Consider the following 26,517-nt stretch of genomic DNA (forward strand, 5'->3'; position numbering starts at 1 on the left):
TTTGGTGGGGGGGGGTCTTGTAGATCAGAAATTACGCTCATGAACCGGTACAGTGAATTCCCTGTATTAAAACACCATTATGGGTCAATTCAGACGTTTGACTATATTCCCGAGATTATGAAGGGGCACTGAATGCATCATGAACTCCGTGTCCGCCCACAGGTGCAGCCGTAAAAAGCCATGTTGACGCACTGAAGGTTTTAAGGTCGTTTGCAGGTTTTCTCTGAAGTGAAGTGTAGTTTGTCTTTCAAACGGCCACATGGTAGAAATTATTGGCACTTTTTCAAAAACTTAACCGAGGGGTACGACATTTCCACAGTAGGCGCTCTATTGTCCGTTATGCTTACGCAGAATTTATTAAAATAACTTATTGCTCATGTCTTAGTGGAAATTTCCGCTTCCGCCTGAAGCCCCCGCCTGCATCTGTGAGAACAGTTGTCTGCGTCCTGAGCGTTAGTCCGAATCGCACCGTTAATTCTGAGGGACGACGCTGTCGATAGTGTGTGTGCAAACAACGAGCGGAAATATTGTTCGTGTGGTTGTGTCTCCGGTTGTGTTTTTTAAACCTGTATTCCGGTGACAGACCACCAGAGAGAGGTGTCCAGCCCTGATCCCGTCAGCAAGGTGAGAACCCGTTTCTTCTCAGTGGTGATCGTGGTAAATAAATGATGAATAAATGACATATGGCAGGTAGGAAGTCGTTTTAGCTGATGACCTGTGTTCTGACCCCTTCAATATCATTTCAACTATGTGTGTGGCGTCTTCCTTTCGGGTCAGAGCAGTCCAGAGCGCTTCGCAAATGACAGATGAGCCACAAATTAGACAAAGCTATTGAAGGTGCTGACAATGAAATGCAGCAAAATAGATTTTAAAAGATAGATTAGTCATCTAAAATGTGATAAAATGACTAAAGATAGAAAATCCAAGGCACACATTTACCACCGAGAGATAATCCTTATATGTGAATAGTAGTGCTGGGCAACCAATAATATTTTTAACCACGATTAATCGAATGATTTTCTGTGATTAACTGTGATTAATCGCACACATCTTTTACATATAAGTGAATTAATTTATATTCATTTAATAATTGTTTAATTGTTAAATTTGATTTATTAATTGTTTGTTATGTGCAAAATTCAATAATGAATTCAGAAGTAGTATACCGCACACTTTTATTAAAAGCACTTCTATTTAAATAAATGTCCAAAAACATTTGCTTTGCAAATAATAAATAGTCACAATCATACCAACTGAACAGGAACCTTATGAGCAACAGCAAAGTTAGCAGTTATAAGTCTGTTTCCTTTTTTTTCTTAACAACTAACACCCTTTCAGTGATGCAAGATGAGTAGTTACACCATGACAAAATAAATAAATAGGTACAGGACCTGCAAAAAAAAAAATCTTTCACAGAGTACAGATGTTGCAGATGTGGCAAATTCAGCCTCGCAGTGATGCTAATAGTGTTTGTCTTTTCAATGCTACCCATTCCACGTGTATGAAAACATAAAGACACAGCGGGACTGGGTGCTTGGTTACCAGTGTTGCCAGCTTTTTGCTTTCAATGGCCGAGCAGCTAAAGCCAGCACTTGATAAGCTGCTAGATAACATGGCTTTACTTTTGCATTAGCGACATCACATTGTTACTGCTGTATTGACGTTGAACCTTTGTATTGGTTTTTGAAAGTCTAGCTTACATATTATGATCAGGATAACACAAGGCACATTTTTGAATACTGTGGAGGTGAACCCTTGTACATAGAGAAACATAAAATGCTTCGGACATGTACTGAGCTCCAGATCATTTTAGGAGATTATCAAGAGATTATGTATGTAAGAACACATATTTCAGAGTTTGCCGTGCCAATGCCCCAGTAAACACTTTAGATAGTCTATGAATGAGCTCATGTGAGAACACAGCAAGAGATTCTAAAATGTAACAGACACAAAACTGAAAAAAACTAAGAGAATACAACTACTGTATCTCAGGATGAAAAAGTTGCAAAACTATGATGGGACATTCACTGCCTGTGTCATTACTGAAACCATTATGCTGTTTGCTAATGAGATGACATCAGTTTTTCTTTTCCTTCCACAGATGATAGCATCTTTAAATAAAACTTCATGCCTGGCAAAGGTAGCTACACTTGGCCTTGTCTGCTGTGTTGTTGCCTTCTTTGTACATTTCAAGCCTCCATCTCCTGTGTGTCAGACTTTGTCTACAGTAGCTGATGAAAGAATCAATGAAGCCATAGAGTTACCTGAAAAGCCCATTGTTCTGCTGTGGCTCTGGCCTCTTGGTGTGAGGTTTAATTTCCAAATTTGCTCAAGCTACTTCAACATTGATAGCTGCACACTGACTGATGACAGATCACTGTACAGCCAAGCAGAGGGAGTCATTTTCTTCCATAAAGACATAAACTGGCATTTAATCAACATGCCCAAGGAGCCACGTCCATATTTTCAGAAGTGGATTTGGTTCCATGTGGAATCTCCGACCAACACATTGAAGATTCCAGGTCTGGAAAAGCTGTTCAACTTAACGCTGAGCTACAGACGAGATGCTGACATCACAGTGAGGAATGAGGTCACGATCAAGAAAACAGAGACAGAGGAGGAATTTGTTCTGCCCAAGAAAGACAAACTGGTGTGTTGGATTGTCAGTAACAACAACCCAGCTACTGGAACAGCTTCAAGAGAGAAATATTACAGAGAACTGTCCCAACACATAAAGATTAATGTCTTTGGTGCTGCTTTTAATGGACACCAATTGAAATATGAAGACTATTACCCAACCCTCGCAAGTTGTAAATTTTATCTCTCGTTTGAGAACTCGCTCCACAAAGACTACTTCGTAGAGAAGGTCAACGGGCCCCTCGTAGCAGGGGCGGTCCCTGTAGTTCTGGGTCCACCAAGAGAAAACTATGAGCAGTTCCTTCCCAGGGGTTCCTTTATTCATGTAAATGATTTCCCTGATGCTAAAGGACTGGCAGAGTTTCTGCAAGGCCTGGACAAGGATCATGATGCATACATGAGTTACTTTGAGTGGAGAAAGCATTATAAAGTCACCCCTCATCTTTTGTCAATGAGCAATGAATTCATTCATCCTATCTGCCTCGCCTGTGACCACATCTCAAAATACAAAGAATACCATGTTATCAATGATCTTTATGGGTGGTACTTTTCATGAAAACTACAAAAGCAAAAGTCCAGCTCCATTCATTCAGCAGACACTGGTTTAATCTGTCTTCACTTGCCGCCTATTTATGATTCGTTCAGATGATCCAGTAGGACCAGTTGAGATGGAGACAAAGATGCTTCAGACTGTTTCAGTGCAGAATTTGCTTTGAATTTTCTGTCATGTAAAATCTTCATTCTTGTTTTCTTTAAGTGTTTTACAACAGTCAACAGTGGAGGAAAGGTTGCTGCATTGGTGCTAGGTTTAAATATGAGTTGTTTTGGTTGATCTAGATAGGACTAATAGATAAGTAAACATGTCACTATCTACCATCTCAAAATACAAAGAATACCATGTTATCAATGATCTTTATGGGTGGTGCTTTTCATGAAAACTACAGTCAGAACATCATCTGACTGAACACAATGAGACCATTTACCCTCAATTTAAAAAATTTTTTTCTTCTTTTTGTCCATCAAAGTGTACCCTCTGTACTCAACAGTGGAGGTAAAAATTTAGTGCTGGAGCTGAGGAAGATAGATGCTGCTGCAAATTCACTGGGGTCAAATATGTGATCGACAAATGGGACCCGTCTGATTCGAATTGGAAGCAAGTTCAATTATTATTTTACATTTATTTTAGGTTTGCTTTGTTTCAAATTTCATAATAATCATAATCATTTTAAATTTTGAATACCATTTTAATGTTTTTTGGTGTTTTGTGCAGATTTAACATCAGCAGTATTGATACGGGCTGTGTTAATAAAAGGGTAGGGGAAGCTAAATACTCTGGTGAGAGGCCAAAGTCCACTTTTTCATGAAAAGGTGAGGCAAACAGGTGTGGTTTTACAGCACTAGTTTCATTGTGTCATGTTCCTGAAGTAACCTGGTTACATTTGGCTGATGGAAATGTGAATGTCTTGTTTGCAAACTTTTACCATCGTACAATTTATATTAACACCATGTGCTTTTGTGTGCAGAAGTGAACCCTGTTAATGTTGTTATCACCGCACAGCTTATAAACTGGCATATGAACAACATGGCTAAGGAGCCGTGTCCATCTTTTGACATCTGACACCACGAAGAAACTGGTTCTGGATAACAATGAGCTACAGATGCACAGCTTCACAGTCACTGTTTGATGAGGATTTAACTCCTGAACGTTGTAAAACAGGTGTGTCCTTCAGTTTACCTTGCCCATATTTTAGGTAAGAACATATTGTGGCTGAGTTATTGTTCGCAAGTGTGCACAATGACTCATTGACCTTTGAGGGGCTCTGTGTTACTTTTATTAATCAGTAGCAGGAATGCAATGAATCATGATATTGTACGAATACTTGTGAGTAACTTTTGACCCTTGTCATTCCACATTTCCACTCATCTGCCGAATAAATGTTGACGGTGTGAATCAAGGTTGAGGTTTTAAAGTAAATAAAAATACTTGAAAACAATGGTTGAGATTGATTTTTTTTAATTTATGAAATCTTTCAGTCAGGAGCAATTTAAGGGACTTTGGGTATCAATGCAAAGGGGGTAGGGGTAACAGGAAATAATATCAAACATTATAGTAAAGCACATCATTCTAACCTGCAAATTATTCTGTATTTATCAAAAGTGCAGAAAAATAAATATTAGGTAGTTAATTGTAAACTAAACTACACATGCATTTAGACATTAACCAAACCTCTACAATTACAAAGCTTTTGGCTAAAAGTTGGTCACATGGGGCTTTGACGAGGCCTCTGCCCATGATGTTGTTTCCGTCTCCTGTACATAACCATTAATAGAAATGAAGGGGTCTCTCACAAAATTGTAGTTGCTCTGGACAAACATACTAAACCATTCTCTGGGGGGGGAAGTATCTCGACACAAAGCAGGCAATTTCCTGCTTTGTGTCGCTTGCTTTCAGTGCTGTGTGCATCACAAAGAAAAGACAGAAATGCTTCACTACAGCATACTTGTTCTTGAAATTGCTGTGATGAAACATACTCAACTGAGCTCATTTTATGTGAGTTTGAATTCTAAAGAAGCACAAGAATTTGTTATATGTGTTATTATTATTATTTTTGTTGTTGTTGTTATAATTATAATAATTATTATTATTATAATAACACAGCTTGGTACTTCCTACTGTGACGTGTTCATTAAAACTTGGGAAAAAAATGTCAACACTAAATTCACTGTGTGAAAAAAAATTCTGATTGCCCCCTAATCTGAGCAGTCTAGATCCTTGGTGCAAGTAAAAATAATCTGGATGGCTCTATCTACAGTCTGTGGAAGTAATTGCTGGGGTGATGATTCATACAGACAGTGAGAAAGTAGGAGAATTTTATTCAACTAAAAATGATTCATGAAAATCTTCCAGATACACATTCCACATGGCTGTGATGCATTGTTTGGTTAGACTGAAAGGGAATTGCATGTCTGCAAATGCAATAATACAACAACAGATTTGTTTATCAATTGGTTTAGTTGGTTGACTTGTTTGAGAAACATAAAGAGATCCTGTCCATATAAATGCTGGAGCTGTTGCAGGACTTTCATTTGCATGACTGATGGCTGAGGTTATGAAGAAGTTTGTGCTTTAATAGTTCATATAATAAGTAACCAACACAAATGGATGGAGTGGGGAACATTTTATGCCTATTTATAAATACTTTAACAATACAAAAATAATTGAGGAACTCCTATTTGAACTGTTCTTTTATGCCTTTCAATAAAAATGACGTAATGTCCTATTTACTGACGAAGGCCACATGATTGAAAGATCTACAGAGGAAGTGGACCTTTATTTACTCCTCCACAAAAGGTCCAAGGTCATTTAGTTTTTTTATTATTTCAGACTATTTTTCATCCTTGATTATATTTTATAGACACAAAGCATTGCTCTCACATCGTGTCTGATAAAGGGTTTTCAGGGTTATGTAAAGCACTTTGAGCTGCCTTCTTGTTGATGGGCGCTTTTCATTCATGTGTCAGTTCATTCAGCTGATCCAGAGTGTGTGGGTTTCACCGTAAGTCCATCTAACTCCAGCCAGGAGGGACTGGTGCTGTCAGCTGTCCTGAATTATACCTGTTAATGTGGCTTGGATGTCAGCAGGCTGTGTGTGTGTGTGTGTGTGTGTGTGTGTGTGTGTGTGTGTGTGTGTGTGTGTGTGTGTGTGGCTGAACTTCATTTTTGCGCTCCCTCTCTCTCTCTTTACAAACAGCTTCAAGCAGCAGAGGCAGCTGTTCCCTCCTCCACATCTGCTTTGGCAAGTCCCCTCCAACCATCCTCCTCCACCTGGACCCTTCGTGCCACTTTCTCGGACAGCCTTGTCTTTTCCCGGCGGCCGTGCACGGAGCAGTGAAGGCGCGCCGCCCTTGGCGCACCGAGAAGCGGACTCCTCTCCTTCCTCCGTCCGCGCCTCCTGCCGCCCCCTCCTGCTGGAGCTGGAGAGATGCCCGGGGCAGGATGTGCTCCAGCCGCAAGATCCTGTGGAGCCTGCTCTTGCTGTCCGTGTTGGAGGTGGGCCTGGGTGTGGCGAGCATCGTCCTGGGAGCCGTGGGCATCAGCAGGGTCCGGGGAGAGCACAAGCCGCAGCAGGGCGACGCGTCCCCGGTGTGGAGCGGGCTCTGTGTACGTCCTGCATGGGAACAACTCTTCTCCTCACTTCTTACCTTGTTGTCAGAGAGGATGAGTATGGATGTGGATTAAACTCTATTAAGCGCTGTAAAAATTCAAAAGAACATGTAGAGTATAGGTGTTCACTACTGTAAGTATCAAAACTAGTCGTTATAGGTTCATATTCAGTATATTAATTTTAAAATAACTTTATTTTCCGTGGTCCTACGAGTCATAACCAGTTTTGGATTGAGGAGGATTAAATTGATTTATGTTAATGCTGTTGGCTGTTTATCTAATATTAATCACTCTTTCCCTTTTTATACACAACAGCCTCTCAGTATTAATAACCTGGCTGTGGGTAAAGAGTAAATATTATGGCTGCCAGCCCTCTATGTGGCTTTGTGTGTTTGTCCATTAGATGTTGGAGACACACAGTCATTTGGTCCACTGTAGATGCCTCTGTACTGGAGCCAAAGATTGGTTTCATTAATTTATGCTTGAATTGTTGCTCTGTGCTCAGGGAGGGTAAAAGCATTTTACGCACAATCATCCTCTCACTGCTCTGCATACCTCTCCCCCTGTTGTAGAGCCGCTGGCAGCCTCACTGTCTTCATTTTGATGCTGAACAAACAAAGGTTGAGTTTTCTTTTTGATACCAAAAATGTTTTGATACCAATATTGGCTGATGTAAACTTTGGCAATTATTCCTAAAATGTCGTTGTCAAAACTTCATGACAAAGAAATGTAAATTAGACTTGATATTTTACAGTGTAACCATAAACTTTATTATAAATAACTATAAATATAAAGAAAACACAAATTTAACCAAATATAAACCTTGAAACAAGAAATTAAAAAAAAAATTCAGATAAAATGTTTTTTGCATCGCAGTGTTTTGTTAAACTGTGAAAGGGCATATAGGCCAATATTATCGGCCACCTGATATATCTGTCGAGTTATTATTGAATCAGCTACTATGCTACTCCCACTGGGGAACTAAGAATTTCACATGCAATATGAGCCATAAAAAAGCATGCATCTTTTTTTTTTTTGCAAAGTTCAGAGATTCTAATTTTAGTGTAAATTTGTAAGTGTGAAGGAAACCAAGAGGAGAGATATTAGAGATGTGACATTGTTGCGCTCCCACAGTGCTGTGTGTAAAATTGCTGTTATGCAATGTGATGTCTATGTGTGTTGAACCTCACAGCTGTTGAGTGCTGTTTGCTGAGTCAGCTGCCCGGGTCTCATGATCATCCAGAGGTTTAGATCTCCTGTCAGGACCTGCGAGTCATTGAGACTGATTGAACGCTGTCCCCAAAGGAGGCTGGATAATCACTTTTAAGTTTCCTGCTGAGAGTAAAGAGACTGTCGATCATTTCAAATCATCATCATTTCAGGCCACGAAACGTTAAAGTTATAAAGAATTTTATGCTCAGTTTATTTTAAATTAGTGCCAAATAAGAATGAAATTCAGTTTTCTGAATGGCTCACTTCTTGAAGGTAGGTCAAACCTGAAAAATCTTGGACTGTGTTTTGTATTATATCTAAAGATGTCAACAATATAGATAAAATGAGTTGGGATTAGTTTCTGCAAAACTGTAAATACTGAAATAACAGTAAAAGTTGATGAGGAACTCCCATTGAAATTGTACTTTTATATCTTTCAATACAAGTAAGAGAAAAAAGTAAGTGCACCTATAGTCACTCTTATAAAAGGTCATTTTAAACTACAACATATTGAGAGTGGAAGGAGTGACATCAAACACACACACACACTGCGCCGAACGTTTCATCAAAACCAGCCCACTCTGATGTCCCACTTTTAAGTGCACTCTGTCAGCACAATACACCACTGTGCTGCTCCAGTTCAGTCTGAATCACTGATACAGGACAACATGGCTTCCTGATGGAAGCTCACACTGTTATTTTCTTTGAGGGAGAGAAGTGCATCTGAGTGAGCGGGTGTAAGGAACACCTTCACCCTTCCTGTTGTCGGGACAGGGAGGAGCAACCCACCAAAACATTTAAAATTTAATACCATTTCTTAATAGGTGACTTTTCCTCAGTGACAGGAACTTTTGGAACTGTTCCATTTGTTCATGTGTCTTCCTCTCTTTCCAGTTCCTGGTCTGTGGGATGTGCGGAGTGTTGTGTGCTCGAAAGAGGACGGGTCTTATTGTAAGTACTTAAAGCTATTTTGTTCCCCTATGATCCTCTTTTCTTATTCTCACCTCCTGTTTTAAATGAATAGTTCATATTCATAGCTCATATCGGCTACAGCCAGAATATGATCCGCTTAGCTTAATTTAGCTTGGCACATTTTTATGGACCATTTGATGGAAAGTGTGGGCGAGCCATTTCTTTCTTTTGAAGCAAAGATAAGGCTGTAAATTAATTTTATCAAGATATGTAATGATAATATTCCTCCAACATTTCATTGCTTCAGACAAATGGACACTCGCCCAAGTTGCAATTTAATGTTGGTGCATTTTAGGCATGTCATTTTTTCTGACTTTCATCTTTTTTTGCTTGAATCTGAAGTAGTTGCATTTGTTCACATCAAACTGATCAAACTTAAACCCTCATCGTCTGAAGAGTTTTAAAGCCAATTCATCCATAAAATAATGCACCACTGTTGTCAGTGTCCACTGTTTCATGATGCTAAACCAAATCCATTAGGTGAGACAAAGGAGCCTGTGAGGGAGCCTGGAAACCCAAATCATTATTTATCATTTGTTTTCATCTGTATTTGTTTGTTAGTTTGTCAATTGGTTGGATTACACAAAAACTACTGGACAGAATAGTACAAAACTAGTGTTAAGGCAGTTAGGGTCAGGGAGGAAACTATCACATTTCAGTGTGGATCCAGATGAGCATAGCTGTCAACTAAAACCTGAGAGGTTTCCTTAGAAAGATGATACGCATTAAGTACTGTTAATAGAAAACAATATAATTATGTGGTGTGTGCTTCCCATGTCAAAGTCATATACTAATCAAAATACATTCATGTGAAGTGTAGATACTGTAAATCTATAAGCATGTAGTCTGACAGTTGCAACCTGTCACTCACAACACACACAAGCCGCCACTGGAGGTTTATAAGTAAAGACAGTCTAATTATGTCAAACACCCGAAGGTGTCTGTGTGTGTGATTGTGTGATTGTTTGTGTGTGTGTGTGTGTATGTGTGTGTGTCGTCCTCTCATCATGTGCCTCCTCTGAGCTCTAAAAGAGACGTGTGAGGAAACCAGAGAAGACAGCCAGTCACCTCTCCGCCTCTCTTTCTGTCGCTTTGTCCCTCCAGCGATCGCTTCACATTCTTTCAGTGACTGCAAGTCCTCGTGTTTCCCTCCTACTGTCTCTGTCTCCTGTGGGGAGGGCGTGATGGATCAGTGTCAGTCTGCTGTAACAGAGCCATCCCTCAACCTTCCCCTCCCTCTGCCTCCATCTGTCCATCCCCAACTATTGTCTCTGTCGCCATCCTACCCTCTCGCTTTTTCCCCCTCTTTCATTAATCGCATCCATCTCTATACCTTCTTCTACCTAGTCCTTTTGATGCTCTGCCCCGCTCCATCTTCCTCTCCTCATTCCTCCTTCCATCCGCTCCCGCCATGTTTGCCTGTGGAGTGATGATTGCATTAGGTTGGTTTGGCTCCAGACTCCTGCCAGCCGCTTTCCACACTTCAGCGGATAATGACTGAAACTGGAGATGCCCTTTTCCATGCAGTTAAAGGCACTAAAGGAATCTGTGCAGGGAGCAATGAAAGAGAACCTGCATCCAGTCACAATACACACACACACACACACACACATGCATCCACAATTGATGGGGACTAGAATATAATTGAATTGATTTCATTTGATTATTCTGATTGCAAGGTAAAGGAATTGCAATCATCACTCCATCAGATCCTCTTGGAAAACAATCCGATCATCCTACTGAGTCTGAGTTTTCCAGCTATTGATAATAAGAAGAACGTACTGTAAACCCACAATAATTGATTAAATACTGAAAGTAAAACCTCACCAACAATCTACACAAATCAGACACACACACACACACAGGCACAAATACAGCAAGTGAGTGATGGCCGCATATTTACAAGCAGGGCAATATTTCTGGAGGAGACTGTACTTTGGGAGCAATCCAATTTTCTAATAGGAAATGAGATTTATTTTGACTGATGCACATTCCCCATCACAGCAGCCATCACCCAAAACAACAAAATGATGGAGATGGAAGATCAGTAGCAGTTTGTTTATCTCACATCTCCTCACATTTTGTCAGTTTGTTTACAGTTTTGTTGATAGCATGTCAATTTTACCGTCAGCGTTGACTCTGACTCTTCTTCCTCTTCCAGATGATCCTGTTTTCAGCGTGCTGTATCTGCGGTCTTATTGGTGGGATCCTCAACTTCCAGTTTGTTCGGGCACTGAACAAACGGCCGGACTCAATGCACTCGATCCACCTGGCTGCCATGACACTGGCCGGTTTGGGTAAACTAAAAATAACAATAACACCACACGACAAACCCCATGTTAGATTGCCATAAAACATAACTAGAAAGTTCATATTTATAAGTGTATACATGCCTATCCTAGTTTTAAAAAGTTTTGCCTTTTACATGACCAAAAAAACATTTATAACATGTTTTGAGTTAATCAAGCAGTCAGTGATATGGGTATATGAGTATTTTCACCTCAACACTTTAGTAAATAAATACCAGTCTGGATTTTTTTTTAATTCAAACAGCCAGGGCTTGTGATGTCACAAATCTTTATTTCTGTCACCCCAGCCCCATCTTTCCACTACTGACGGTGAATATAATTAAAATAACCAATAATTGCCACACAGACAATCCAGGGCTTTATAGGGACAACCAGATATTCCAGGTTGGTAAATCAACCTTGCATCAAACAACTGCCTTCAAGTCAAAATCCAACGAGTCAGTCCCCCTTATCACTAAATAACTATGAAAGAAAGATGGGACAGTCCACACTTCCTGTAAAATTCAGTTCTTTAACCAGCTGGTTTTCCTCTTCCTGTCTTTTCCAGGCATCTCATCATGTACCTTATCGACGTGGCTGACCTGTCGCCTCGCCAGCTCTGAGCAGCAGAGGATGTTCCTTGAGAGGGAGCACTCACTGCACCACTCGCACGAGATGACCGAGAAGGTAAGACAGCAGCATCAATGGAAACAATGGCAACTGCAATAGCCCTCGGTAGAGCACTTACCTCCACCATGGCCCAACTGTCCCCTTATGAAACCACAATTTGATTTAATAGATCCAGAGTTTTTTTTTGATCGGCACCATTCATAAGTATTAGTCCAGGAAACACATCTGATTTTTTATTTTATTATTCTGTGAGAAATCAATGAAAATTTACAAACACACTGTATCTCACAATGTTAAAGAAAGAGAAATTCCTGGATCCGCTACCCGATCCGGATTTAAACCAAAATGGAATAGATTATTCGCTGACCAGCATTGCATCCTTCCACCAAGTTTTTGCATAATGAAAACATTATCTCGCAGGTGAAGGTAACAATGGTGTGTACCTCCAACATAAGTTGTCAGTTGTATTTGAAGTTATCAAGTGTGCTCGCATGTTCCCCTTAACAGGAGATCCTGGACAACTCCAGCAACGGCATCCCTCAGATCTCCTACAACGGACACACCACAGCATCACCATGATGTCACCAAAGGCAGGTTGCACACACTGAAACAGAAACCTGAGGGACGAATCAGTTGCTGTCATCAGATAAATGTAGCATATACTTCCTGCTGATAGGACTGTACACAGCCCTGCAACATGCACAGCGACTATATTCTGAGTGCAGGGAGAGAAACCAAGGGCGGCGTCTGTGCTTCTGACTAATTATGCAAACGTGGCCTCAAACCTCTTCTTCAAGTCAAACCAAAGCCAGGACAGAGGGCTGTCATTTTGGGTGACGAATTCAGGTGACAAACCATCTGTGTGACATCGACCTTGAAGGTAAAAAGGTAATCAGATGCCTCAAAGTGATGAGCACAAACCACGCATGCAGCTGATCCACTTGTTTTAAAGAGCTACTATTGTTTCTCCACACCCTTATCGTCTGTCTTGTTATGGGTTCATGGACTGCAAATGTGGAGGCAGCCTACAGTAAAGTGTATGTATCATCTGATGATGGAATGCTTTGGCATGAAAATACTGTGACGCCCAATGCACTGTACTGTATATCCATGCTTGTGTATCAGGCATCTAGTCGTATCTATAAATGAGACATATTTTTATAAATGCTTCTTATAAAAATGAACTAAATAAAGTAAGATAAATCTGAGTCTATGTTGCTGGAATTTTTGTTTTGTTTGTATTTTTAAGTTTAATTTACAAATACACACTTAGCAGCAAGATGAGTTTTCCATGATCTCAAATATATTGATGTGTTTGTGAGGTGTTGCAAGTGTATTGCCACATTATAGATACATGTATTTAATCTTAAAAAACAATTACAGTATTGTGCATTGACAACCTGCAGCACTTTGTAGTCAACATGATCAATGTGGGGCAGGATTTATGAAGCCACTGTTCCCCTGTGGGACGACAGTTTAACACAGTGAAGGCTCTTGGCTCTGCTCTGGGTTTACGCGCTGATTGTAAAGTTAAGCGATGAGGTAAATCTCTTTTAGAGTGCCTCTCACAGCCAGAGATACAAAGTGCTTCACAAAGGAAAAGGAGAAATAGTAATGAAAAAGAAAAATAATATCACATGCACACAGATACAGATGAGACCTCGTATAAGAAGTTCAACACTTGTGAAATTGTGCAGTCCACAATATGCTGCCTCATTATCGGATGTGTGTGTGTGTGTGTGTGTGTGTGTGTGTGTGTGTGTGTGTGTGTGTGTGTTAACCATTAACTAGGGCCCACAGCAGCAGAAGCCACTAGGAGCACTTACTAACTAGGAAACCATGTCACCGTTTATCACCGTGACAACAGACAGGAGTGGGCCATGGCACCCCAGAGAGCTCAATATCTGCACAGTGTGTGTGTGTGTGTGTGCCTGTGTGTGTGTGTGTGTGCGTGCATGCACAAGTGGTGAACTGCTGAATCATGTGACTTCCTTCATGTTGCTCTGTCAGAAAACAGCAACACTAGATATCTATATATGTACATGTGTTTGTGTGTGTGTGTGTGTGTGTGTGTGTGTGTGTGTTCATGTGTACTGTAGTTGCACCAATTGACACCTAAGGTCACCTTAATGATCTTAATGCAGGTAAGAAAAGGATACAGAATCAATGAGCGCCTCCTACAGTTGAACAGTTTGACAGTGCAGTCACCACACAAAGGGCACGTTGGATGATTTTGACACTGGGCCCTTTTTTCAAGGCTGGATCTAAAATCTAATAATAAAGCAGAAGCCACCTTAAAGGCCCTTGTCATGTTGTTAATCCAATCGTTGCTCTGAGGGAAGACTGGTTGTGGCACATATAACAAGACACATATCCTCATATATTACAGCCTATGTCATATATTTTTAAAGATTTGTCTGTGGGCAAACACTGGTGTGTGGTTACATTTATAAAACTACATAAATCTTCTTTTTTTTTTTTAATTGCATGAGTCAAAAAAAAATTCAACTTTTTTTGACATTCACTGTTGTAATTCCGTCTCCTCACCAGCAGGTGTCCCCCTAGACAAACGCTCTCTCATGTTTAACATGCTCAAGGCGGAAGTCGCTCGTTGTTGGTCTTCCGGTCTTGTAAACCAGCATGGCGAACTTAGAGCATGCCGAGGTCGATCCAAAACATGCCAACATGTCTGGGGAGGTCCCCGCCGTCTGCGACCAGGTCCGACCGACAGAACCGGACAGAGACGCGGTCCCGTGTTCGATCCCGTCGTTCGCCCTCGCGTCCGAGCTGCTGTCTGCCCCGTACTCGTGTCTGGTCATGGACACGCACCGCAGACACGTCGCGCTGCCGCCCATGTACCTGCAGAAGAAGAGGACGGGTATCCGGGGCGAGCTGGAGGCCGAGCTGCTCAAGTTCTCCCAGAGGTACGAACAACAGGAGGAGGAACCACGTGTTAGTGTTATACAGCTGTGTCGACATCGTCACTCGACAGCCTCAAACATGCAGCCATCTTCCTCATACGTCATGCCAGGTTGAGCCAGCGTTTACGCAGCTGTGGTCTTCCTTGTGGTGGACGTTTAAAATTGTAGACATTTGGACAGGTCCATTATCGGACACAGCTGTCACCTACCCCACCATATGTGAGAGCCCTGTACACTGTAACTGATGCACATAAGGACCACATATAGCGGTTTTACTATAGAGGTAAAATTAAAGGTTCAATGGGTTGAATTGAGGGACCTCTAGTGGTGAAGTTGCATGCTGCAGCTGAATACTTCTCACCTTCCCCTTGAGATCATAAAAACTCAAAAGGTGTTTCACATTATTTTATATTCAATTTCTGCAAATAAATTCTCTTCTCCTAAATCTTACACACTGGACCTAGAAGGGAATAGAGTATATACAATATTTGCCTCTGTACTGATATGAAGTGTGAAGTAGCACACAATGCTCATGTACAGTTAAACTGAATTTAAGAAGAGTTAGACGGAATGGTTTCAAATTGTATTTCAATTTGATGAAAAAGCTCAGAAAGTAGTGAAATGCACACTGAATTTATTTTTGGTGTATTTGCAGTATTTATTATTGTTGTTGTTATAATGAATTATTGTTGTTACTCTCTCACATACACACAGCCTGTACAAAGCCGGGTAAAGTTTCTGTTTGCGTCGCTGAGGGTAGATGATGATGTCTGTTTATTTGATGTGCACCTCCTGCTTGGAGGACACGATATGCAAGCATCAGGGGGCTTGCGTGCTTACAGTGCTTGAGAGGCTCGTCATCTGTTAGCAGCAGTAACCAGGCCAAAATAACCCCCAGGACATTTCCTGGGCATTAAAATGACGTAGGTTCAATTCGATCACACACCTTTCAACTTTCCTGACATGACAAGCGATGCATGCAGGTAGTGGTCACCTGGAGGCAAAAGAGCATGAACAGGTCTGTCTCAGTTCTGATTGATGCTCAATGACATACCTGCACTTTTCATTGTGTACAAAATGGTTTTCACCCGCAGATTGCAAATGATCTGTAATTATGACAATAAAACTGTATCATGTCATGTTACACTGAGTCTAACTATTTTTAACTTGTACAACCTGTCCTATTTTCCTCTTGCAGTCTGAACGGAGTCCCTTTAGCTTATGACAATATCAGGATAGTGGGGCAGCACGGAGATATCAATGACGACAGCAGCTACATCCACATGGACATAGAGGCAAACTTTATCGTGTTTCAACCTGAAAAAGGACAGAAATTGCTGGTGAGGTTTAATTTAATCACAGAATGTTTTCACCCAGTGTAACAGATGGTGCTTCTAGATGTGGGCACATGTCTGTACAGTCATGGATTTTATTTAGAGTCAAATAAACAGGCCATAGAAACAAAAATGACAGCATTAAACTGTTTTATTTTAGTCTTGGACAAGTTAAAATAACACATGAAATGTAATTAATCTAATAGACTGTATTTTGGGAATTTATTGTAACTAAAGAAAAAACACTGGCGTATTTTTTATTGGTTTATTTATCTTTTATGTCTTGTAAGACATTTCCAGCTCCTCACAACAACATAAACAAAACATGTAAGTACTTGCCCGTCTGTGATGTAAGCATCATACTTTATTTGTGTTTGTTTTTCCAGGGTAAGGTCAATAAACTCGGTGTAAGCCATGTTGGCTGCCTGGTACACGGCTGTTTCAACGCCAGCATTCCCAAGCCAAACCTGGTCTCTATGGAAACCTGGATGGATGCTGGGCCGAGGATCGGAGCTGATCTGGAGTTTGAAGTGACTGCACTCGATGCTGATAATGTGGGGGTGCTGTTGATCAGAGGGCGGCTGGGCAGAACCCGGTAAATTATCTGTAGCGGTTGTTACAGGAGGGGGCTCCTGGCAAAATAAATCTGGGAACTTTTTTAATTTTTTTGTCGCATCAGTTATTTCTGTTACACTTTGTGATTGATTTTTGTGTTTGTGTCCAAGGGTCCAAGAGCTGATGGCCTTGGGTGAGAGCTCAGAGTCGGGCATCCCTGCAGACCAGCCAGACACAGCAGACACAGAACCAAACCCTGAAACCACAGAGGCATCTCCTGAAGACACCCCCAAGAAAAAGAAGAAAAAGAAAAAAGACAAAGTCAAAGAAGAGGAGACGGAAGACGAGGTGACACCCTCCTGCCAACAGGACATTGTCACACCACCAGAGCTTAACGGAACGACAGATGAGGCAAACGGTAACGAAGCGGGTGAAAAAAAGAAAAAGAAAAAGAAGAAGGAAAAACGTCTGAAGGAAGAAGAGGAGGAGGGAGTTGAGCTCTCTCCCATGTACGTGCACGGGAGCGATTCCAGCGGCTACATCAGTGATAAGCCAAGCAAAAAGAGGAAACATGAAACTGGTAGTGAGGTAACATCAGTATTTAGTGAAGTACCTGAACCACCAAAATCAAAAAAGAAGAGGAAAAACAACATTGAACAGTTAAGAATCTGAAAACACATTGTGTTCTGTTCGGAAACCAGGTGCAAAAAAACATCTGTTGATGCTGATCATGTTAATGACAGTGGAATATACTGATGTGCCTTATAGTGGGCAGGATTTCTGCAGCATGATGGGTTCTTCTCTAAAATGTATACCATAGGGTCAGGCTGGTAGTCTGGAGTATTCTACAGCTTCATTTTGTAACTTGTGCAAAGGCACTGCCAACCCTTTTTGGGTTGTGATTCTTGTCTGCCGCCTGATGGGGGCGCAAAACTGCTTCCTTCACCCACACCGTGACACAAACCCAGAAGTGAAACCTTCAACCCTCAGGCATCATCTGGTGTGCAACAAGAGAAGGTTTTTTCCAAATGGACGATAAGAAACTGAAGCATGACAACCAAGACACAAACCAAACTCAATTCAAGAAGTTTGTTGTCTTTGACTCTTGTATCACTGTCTTTATGAAAGCTGCTATAAGAGGAAATAACATTTTACAGCCCATTGTTATTAATATTCACTCTGAATCACAGTTTGCATCTTACACTGCAATAATGAATCATATCCAGTGCTGCACCAGGTCCATAATTATAGCATGGGCTGGTATGACATGGTGTGTTGTCTTTATTTTGACAGAACCAGAAAAAATGGAAATTAAATATTACATTTTCTTCCAAATTAAAGATCCCTATATTTTGACATGTTTGCATTGCTTCTATTTTTTTTTGGAAATACTCCTACATTAAATCCTTGATTGAAAACAAAGAGTCTTATTAACAACAGGATTTCTAGTTTTTCGTGGCAGATTCACTCCCACAGTAGAAGGTGTGAAGTGATAAAGTGCTGAGAGACGGCTTAAAGATCTTTGTGTTTTCTTTACCCCCCCACACACACACACCCACCCACCCACCCCTGCCTTCCAGGGGGGAGCTTAATTAGCTGTGAGGTGCTAAGAGTTGGAGAGCTTATCAGGAGCTAAAGAGGGCGGATAAGAAACCTCAATTAACTGGGCTCATGTTCATCCATCACACCTGATTGTGTGTCATCGACGTGAGCCGCCTCTTCACTTTATATCTGTTTTTGGTTTTTTTTTTAAATTTCCCCTTCCTAACCTGAGACAGCTTTAGACAAACTTATATAAAAAGTTTAAGTGACGGCTCACTGTAATTTGTCCCATCATCAACTCCCTCTGCCTTTTATCGCTCTCGTTTGCTCGGGTTGGACTCCGTCCCTCGTTCACCTCCCCTTCATGCAAATCCTGTCTATTAGTCGAGAAAAGGACCATCTTCCAAAGTGAGGCAGTTGTATCTGTGGAGCCTACTGTCTTCTCTAGGAAGATGGCAAAAGCTGTTTCATCAAACCAGAGGAGCGGAAAAGAGAGGATGTCATCACACCATGCCTGTTGTCTTCGTCAATGCTTCCTTTCACAAAGAGCATCCACAGGTAAACATTACCTCTCAGCAGTGAGTCTATGCCTGGATGCTACTCACACTCTATTTCTTTTCACCTAACTTGGCACCTTTACGTTTTTCTGCATGTTCCAACCTTGATTTGATCAGAATTTCAGCTAATTTTGCATTTTGTGTTTGTTCTAAAAAGTGTTTCTATGCATTGAAGTATCACAATGTTTTTTTAAATATCTGAAGGGAATTTGGCTTGATATGGTTTCCTTATGATTTTCTCCTTTTCAGGTCCAGGTCCCATCCTCAGCTGACCCATCAACCCCTGTCAGCTTCAGAATGCTGCTCGTCAGACACTGTCAGGCATAATATAGAATAAAAACAAGGATGTAGGAGTTCTTGATCTACTGAGAGAACGTTGCAATAACACCAAACCTTCAGTGAGACTGTGATGCATAAAAAGTCTCCTTCAAAACAAAGATGAAGAACCATGTCCCTGTGTGCACTCATCCAAGTCAACCAACTCGATCTGGAGAGGGTCTCATCTCAAAGAGGTAATGAACTCCCACTTTGAGCAAATATAGTTCACTGCAAAGGAAAGGAAAAGATCAACAAGGCTTTTACTTTTGGTTTAAAAACACGGTAGCATACTCAGGACTGACCAGCTGCAGAGATCCTCAGACCGAGGGTGCAGCCTCAAGCTTCACCGTCTAGCCGGTGCCCACTGTGAAGAAAGATGAGAGGCGGCCACAGCCAATCAACAGAGAGACTGGCCCCACTTGCTCTCCTCCTATCAGAGTCACAGATGGCGACATGGAGACACCCACCAGAGGTTAGTGTACAGATGGAGGCGGATGTAATTTTGAGATCGAAACACGCATTGAGTATATTTCCAATTATAATTTAATTAAGGACAAACTCAACAAATTATATTTCTCTGGCAAAATGTTTTGACTGACTTCTCATGTAATAATCAAAATTTTGGATTTTATAGTGCGTGTGTGTGGAAAGCTTTTGCAGTGTACAGTGGGTGACATTACACCCTGATCAATTTCAGTATTCAGAGCTGAAGCGTAACTCACCATTCATTCCGCATTTTCAGCAGCAAATGCATTTTCTGGTTTATCTCATCGTCCCTCCCATGACTCCCTCGCACTGACTCCTCCTCCTTCCCCTCCACCCTGTTCTCCCTCTCCTCCTGCTCCTCCTCCTCCTACTTGTCGGCCTGATTTATAGGCGGCGGTGTGCAGTTCACACACATTCCACTTCTGACAACACCCCACCACCACCCCCGCCACTGAACTATCATATCTAGGCATGGTCGTTCATCTTCATGATCCTTGGACGGAGAGAAGAGGAGGGAGGGTTAGAGTGATGAGACAATAAGCAAAGTGTTGTTTCTGTAGAGCAGGCCCAACTTTTCAAATCTTTTCATACACCTCTCTCTGCATCTTGTGTGTGTGTGTGTGTGTGTGTGTGTGTTGTGGGGTCCCTATCTCCTGTGTCAAAGTTTCCAGGCTCCTACATGAAAGAGCTCACGGAGACTTTATGGAGAACCAACGGCGCCCTGATGTGGCGCTCTGTGCTCAGGACACAACACAACGACCTGTGCCACACACTCACTGTCCCACTCATGCAGACACGCCACACCACATCCACATCCCACAATCCACAAATCCCCATCCTCGCACACCCCCGTTGGCCAGGCCTAATTAGTTATGTGGTCGGCGCTCCGCTCGATCCCAGAGTCCCAAATGGCAGCAGGTCATAAAAACCCCTTAAGTGTTCCACCAGTCAGAGCTGCGCAACTGTGGCCGTATATCCTCCAACACGGTCCAGGCCAGACAGAGTTGTATCAAAGTCCATCTCTCACAGGCCTGCCGACGTCCATGAAATCCCTTTATGGCGTTTTCAAAGGCATTTCTGAGACTTTTTTGGCACTTTGGCTTTGCATCTCTGTTTTTATTCTCCCTCAGGTAGGCAAATAGCCCAAGCTCGCACAAAGACAGACTGACTCAAGCGTTAAACTCTTTCCCAAGGGATCACTGTCTGCACACACCCGTATACAAGCGCACATACACACACACTATTAACCCCAAAAGTAAACATTACTTGTGGTTGCTGAGCTGGATTCCCATAGTTAGTTTGTTTCCTTGGCACCCGACACCCACCTTTCTGTCCTCAGTAGCCCCGGCGACGACAGACGGGTGTTTCCTCTGACAGCATTTTGTTTCAATCTTCATGTGTGTGTCTAATTTCACCCACTCACTATTTCATGGATTCTTCAGGGAGTCATCAGTGAATGTGTTAATGAAACATCAGATTGAAATATGATCAGATATTCGAGGATCAGGTTACTTCCGACTAAGTCCAATGACCAACAAGAGATTTGATGACCTGACCTTTTCTTCTCTGCATGTGTGTATGTGTCACATTCTACATGTTGGTATAAAATCAAAAATAAACATTTATTATTTAAGATAAGTGATTTTATTGACATTTTTCAATTGAATTAATCTACACTACATTAAAATGTAATTATTCATTTCAAGCCATCTCTCCTCCCTGTCATCAACAATTGATTTTGTTTTACTCATACATTAATGTTCAAACCATCTGTATAAAATACATCCATAATATTTGTACAAATAAAATAATATGAGGCCTATCAAAGAGACTTGAGAAACCCTGAATTTAAACTTCACAAATTTGTGATGGCAATCACTGATTTGACCATTTTGCAGCTATTTGAAAGATATTGTGTGACCTCTGATAGTATGTTTTTCTACCTTAATAATAATAATAACACAGTCCATAGTAAAGCCCTGTTTTTCTGCAAGAGTTCATATTTTTCCACCAACTGCACTGTCCCTACTTAAGAAAATCTTATGCCCATTTAATATTGAATGTTTGTAAAAGAGTCACCAGTGCTTTTATTAAAAAAACACAAGTTGAAATAGAAGAATTGAATAGAAAACGTTTTACTTGCTTTTGTCTGACTTTTCTAAATCTGATACACAAGCGTTGTGTGTTTTCTCAATCATAACAAATAACATTGCGGCCCATTTTCCACATATGTGCGTGTGTGTGTATGTGTGCGCGCGCCCCGGTCAGCCAGCCCAGTCAGATTAATAGGGCTCAGCGTAATCAGGAGGTAATGGGAGGCTCATAGGCGTCTAGACAGTGTTCAGACCAAACCTTAACTCCTACTACCACAACACTGAGGAAATGTGGCAGGGAAAAGACAAAAGGTAGAGAAAAAAAGGTTCTTAATTTTAATCTTAACTGTACGCAGTTATTATGATAGTAACATCATCTGTAGAGACTACACTAATAAAGAATGAGGCAAAACCTTATGAACATGGAAATTAATGGGAAGTAATCACTGTGATTTACTGTAGGACAACAAGTGAATGTAAAAAAAACAAAACCTTTGTCACTCCCTATACCTTTTGCATATAAATCGAGAAGGAAATAGAAATGTGGAGAGGAGCGTTGAGGGGTGGGGTAAGGAGAGGAACACACACAGCATATCATCAGACTCTCAGCCTCAACCTCCCCAAACCACAGAAAAATAAATAAGCCAAGAGGGAAAAAAAAAACTTCTGGGTCAGGAAAAAATGATCTCATGTTTAGTCACATGTCTTTACAGGACAATACCCAGGACACGGCTAAACATTTTATGATAATAACTTTATGACAACCTTGTCAAACTGCATACTGGGGCCGGGGGTGCTCGTGGTGGAAAGAGTGTGAAAAAGAGAGAAAGGAAAAGAAAGAAGAGGGAGAAATGAGAAGAAAGTGAAACGTGGGTGGCCAATATTCATGATGATGTGTGCATTAGAGCTGATTGCTGGAAAAGCACTTGTAAAGTCATCGACGAAGATGAAAGAAACCCCCCTGATCAGAACCAACCTCTGACTCTAAGAGGTAGGCCAATTTTATTTACCAACTATAAAGCTTCTGTATTTTTTGCACTTGCAGCTGTAAATCCTTTGACAATTATAAGTTTCATTGTTTAGTATTTTATGGCATTTTTCTCATTCTTCCAACACACCACCTCTGTGACTGGTATTGCTTCACTCCCATTTCAAAGCTGTAGATGCAGATGTTCGCACCTTGTTTACATCTCAAGCCAGAACATGTTTCAGAACTTGCAAAGAACTGGGACTGGAAATCAAGTCCGTTTTTTCATTTAATGGTAGCGGTGAGGACATTTTAAGACCATTTGAATCGCTTACAGTGTAGTCGATTTAATGATGAGGAAAATAGTGACTTTTATTAGTTATAACTTTCAGGGTAGTTCATAAAATGTATTATATGGTTGAGAGACACAGATCCAGCTTACTTCTGGTGTCCAAAGCTTTCAACTTTCTTCAGCAGATGGAGTCAAGGTTCGCCTGTAAAACTGAGTACGGGATTTGGTTTTACAGATCGTAACAACTGTCTGTGTGCAACGATGGGAATCTTCACAGGAAGGCTACAAAATATGGTTGTATGCTCTGGAAACAGAGATGAGATTCATTTTTGTCAATCACCAGTGAAGAAGAATTAACATTTTTTTTTCATGCTCTTTGGCATCATAAACTGTAAATATTGCACCATATTCATATTTATATGGTCCTCACAGGATTCAGTTTGATCCACACCAAGAGCAACAATAAGGCTCAAGATTACAAGAGGAGGACATTTATTGGGGAGCTTTTAGATGTTGTGAGGCTGCTGATGCAGGCATCCTTCCAGCGATGTCTGATGCATCTGGGGAGTTAAACATTCAGTCATTCAAAAGTTGTTTTTTTTACTGTTATTGTGAGAATTATCAATGTTTTTCTTCAGTACCGTCCATATTTTTCCAACTCGTTTTTGTTCCCAAGCAGTTCTGGCACCACAGTGAGAAGAAAAAAAAAGTCTGATCTATCTGGCAAAGTCGTGTGTAAACATATTTGTACTAAAATTATCTTGGTGTAAAAAGAGGAACAAACGGCGATTTAACAGATTAGGACTTAACCAAACAAACGCAGACACTTGCAGTCAGACGGCATGAGGACAATCCTGCTGTATTGAAGTGCTTCAAGCATGCCACTCCAATCTTCATCTTCATCAACATCCTCATCAAAGAGTTGCATCTCTTTCCCACGCAAATCATGCATCTCCACATACACCCCAGCTGAGAATACGACCCTTAAAACAAATGAAACATGGCACCCTTAAAATACACAGTAAAGTCTGGGTGACCTTCTTTCAGAAAATAAACACAGACATTACTCAGACAGATATGGGGGATGGGGAGGGGTGAGTCGAAGCAAGGTGCTGACATGGGTGAGGGAGGATGGGGGGGCCATGCCATGCAATGTGATTTTTTTAGTGCAGTGGTGGAGAGTGGGAGCTAAGAGGCTGGTTTAAGAGGAGGAGAGTAAAAAGGAGTAGCTGAGGGCACGCAGTGGTTTGGAGGAAGAGGGGGAGGAGAGACGGGTGAGGAGATATATGATGTGGTATTGGGGTTTATCCAACTTCCACACGCACGCACATGCACATACATACATACATATGGGCCCTACCTCTTTGCTGGCCACCCAGCTGTGTAAACACCCCACAACTGAGCGCAGGCCCCAAGTGTGCCAAGCCAATCAAAGGGCAGGACGCAAGAGGAAGGGTGGTACGAGTGAGCCAATGAGCCAGCTTCTGGGTGCGGGGGGGAGATGGAAAGAAACACGGAGAGAGTCAGGGTGACACAATGAAGGAGAGGCAGACAGGTCAGGAGTTAAACTCATCTCCCGTACTCCCACTGTCTCCCACTCTCTGCCTGTGCCCCCCCCCCCCCCAATTCAAACTCTATATAAAAATAATATTTATGTATTCTCTCTGTCTATGCTGTCAGGTTACAATGACATCAACTTATTTTCTCTCAACAAAAGGTAAATAACCCTTTTTCCACACCAGCTACAGAACAGAACAAGTGGATGTATCACCTCTGTTCAATCAGAGAGTGGAGAAAACAAACAGTAGACAGTGTGGAAAGACCTCAGCAAGGAAAGGAAGACAGAGCATAGAGAGAAGGAGACAGCTTTAAGGAGAGCAAAAGAAAGAAGGAGAATGAGAGAAAGGTGTCTCGTTTCAGATTTACAGCGGCAGTGGGAGAGATTTGGCCGTGTTCTTACAGCACACTGAGGACAGAGCAGGAGGAGGAGGAGGAAGACAGATTTACATGGTGAGAACAGCTCTGGCTGCTCTGGAGCAGCACACTGGTCTCCAGTGATCTCTATATTCAAAACCAACTTTGGTGAAAGAACAAAATACTTATTGCATACTTTTTTCCCTCCATCCTCATGTGAAATCAGGAATCACAGTCTTTCTTCCCAGGTCTATTTAAATGTTACTGTGGTATTGTGACGATGTATGGACCTTACCTCCAGGAGGATCTTTGTGATGTAACATTGTGCTCAGCCACATTATCTGATTCTCTACCAGTGTTGTAGTACTTCTGTTTGGCCAATCACTTTGGTCTTGTCTTGAAATAGTTTGGATTCCAAAGAAATTGTATGGACCCCAGAGGATGAATAATGGTTTTGGTGATTGAACTTTAATCTCACTCCACCAGCAGGTCTGACTGTTCATTTTTCCAGGAAATAAAAAATTACTTAGAACAAGTTGGCATGACATTTTTAAAAGGAATTCATGGTTCCCAGAGGATGAATCCTCTCTTGCTTTGGTGGTCCTCTGACTGTTCCTTTGGCACCACCAAGGTTGTCATTTGGGATTTTAAAAGATATGTGATGATATGACGTCTCCCTCATGATGAACTTTGGTGATCCACTGAATTACCATGGAGCACCTTCATCAGGCTGAACAGTATATTGTCCAGTGCCACATCTATGATGAAACATTTGCAAAACAAATGACAATCCCATGAGCTTCAGCTGTAGACCACGTGGTGTTTATAGGCCAATTAGCAAGTGTTAGCATGCTTACCTAAAACGGTGATGGCTGTGTCCGAAATCACCCACTCATTCACCAATCCCTACTTTAGTATATAGGGTCTTGTATATAGAGAAACATATAGTGAGCTCATCTGGAAAAGAAAAAAAAGCTTTCAGACACTATAATGACAATGACATTGATATTCATGTCATTGTCGCAGGATTATGACGAACAACAACATTAACATCGGCCGGTGGAAAATCCCAGAATAGATTTTTGTTTATGTTTGTTTATGTTTATTTCACCTATTTCAATACAATAAACTTGTTTGTCTCAGTTCGTGCTGTGACGAGCTGCTCTGCTGGAATTAACAATTGTTTCGACAGGTTGGTCTGCTCCTGCGGCCCTGTCTCCTCTCGTCGCTCCGCCGTGAGCGCAATGCATGATGGTATATATTAGTAACCATCGGTTGTACACCATTTTTTATGATGTATTATGGGAAACAATGAGTGCACTATATAGGGATTTAAAAGAGTACTTAACGTTCGGACACCACTACGAAATTGGTGGTTAAATAGTGATTGGTGGGTGATTTCAGACACAGCCCGTGGTTGACATGCTACCTGCTTAACTTAAGTATGGTATTGTCATTGTGAGCATGTTAGCACAATGATGTTAGCATTGAGCCGGAAGCGCCCAAAGTAGGCAACGTTCTCAAATATTTTTTTATCACAAAGGAAGATAAATCTCTGAGTCGACCGTTCCAGACCTCTGGACAGGGTCAAACCTTCACCGTTTACTTTCACAAACATTTAGCCACATCACATA

The 26,517-nt window shown here is 41.3% G+C and overlaps 3 protein-coding genes across 3 annotated transcripts; all 3 read left to right on the forward strand.

Annotated features, from left to right (window-relative positions):
- Nucleotides 1-166: 166 nt before the first annotated feature.
- On the forward strand, nt 167-4,631 carry LOC138405888 (4-galactosyl-N-acetylglucosaminide 3-alpha-L-fucosyltransferase 9-like). Its single transcript, XM_069516298.1, has 2 exons — nt 167-624; nt 2,102-4,631. Exon 2 carries the CDS (start codon nt 2,102-2,104, stop codon nt 3,191-3,193), a length of 1,092 nt encoding a protein of 363 aa, XP_069372399.1. The 5' UTR covers nt 167-624; the 3' UTR covers nt 3,194-4,631.
- Nucleotides 4,632-4,720: 89 nt separating this feature from the next.
- LOC109631701 (transmembrane protein 196) lies at nt 4,721-13,112 on the forward strand. The gene is made up of 5 exons (XM_069516300.1): nt 4,721-6,799; nt 8,909-8,965; nt 11,148-11,283; nt 11,843-11,961; nt 12,412-13,112. The coding sequence occupies exons 1-5, from the start codon at nt 6,635-6,637 to the stop codon at nt 12,481-12,483; spliced, it is 549 nt and encodes a 182-aa protein (XP_069372401.1). The 5' UTR covers nt 4,721-6,634; the 3' UTR covers nt 12,484-13,112.
- Nucleotides 13,113-14,499: 1,387 nt separating this feature from the next.
- polr1f (RNA polymerase I subunit F) lies at nt 14,500-18,070 on the forward strand. The gene is made up of 4 exons (XM_020090953.2): nt 14,500-14,828; nt 16,024-16,165; nt 16,546-16,754; nt 16,885-18,070. Exons 1-4 carry the CDS (start codon nt 14,545-14,547, stop codon nt 17,384-17,386), a joined length of 1,137 nt encoding a protein of 378 aa, XP_019946512.1. The 5' UTR covers nt 14,500-14,544; the 3' UTR covers nt 17,387-18,070.
- The last annotated feature ends 8,447 nt before the right edge of the window (nt 18,071-26,517 follow it).

The sequence above is a fragment of the Paralichthys olivaceus genome, chromosome 20 (genome assembly GCF_024713975.1).
Source record: "Paralichthys olivaceus isolate ysfri-2021 chromosome 20, ASM2471397v2, whole genome shotgun sequence".
NCBI classification, from domain to species: Eukaryota; Metazoa; Chordata; class Actinopteri; order Pleuronectiformes; family Paralichthyidae; genus Paralichthys; species Paralichthys olivaceus.

Excerpts from the sequence above, each read along its gene's own strand:
- LOC138405888 (XM_069516298.1), top strand. The coding sequence starts at position 2,102 with ATGATAGCATCTTTAAATAAAACTTCATGCCTGGCAAAGGTAGCTACA.
- LOC109631701 (XM_069516300.1), top strand. The coding sequence starts at position 6,635 with ATGTGCTCCAGCCGCAAGATCCTGTGGAGCCTGCTCTTGCTGTCCGTG. Across the intron at positions 6,800-8,908 it reads CGGTGTGGAGCGGGCTCTGT|TTCCTGGTCTGTGGGATGTG; the intron begins GTACGTCCTGCA and ends CTCTCTTTCCAG. Across the intron at positions 8,966-11,147 it reads GAAAGAGGACGGGTCTTATT|ATGATCCTGTTTTCAGCGTG; the intron begins GTAAGTACTTAA and ends TTCCTCTTCCAG.
- polr1f (XM_020090953.2), top strand. The coding sequence starts at position 14,545 with ATGGCGAACTTAGAGCATGCCGAGGTCGATCCAAAACATGCCAACATG. Across the intron at positions 14,829-16,023 it reads CTGCTCAAGTTCTCCCAGAG|TCTGAACGGAGTCCCTTTAG; the intron begins GTACGAACAACA and ends TTCCTCTTGCAG. Across the intron at positions 16,166-16,545 it reads AAAAAGGACAGAAATTGCTG|GGTAAGGTCAATAAACTCGG; the intron begins GTGAGGTTTAAT and ends TTGTTTTTCCAG.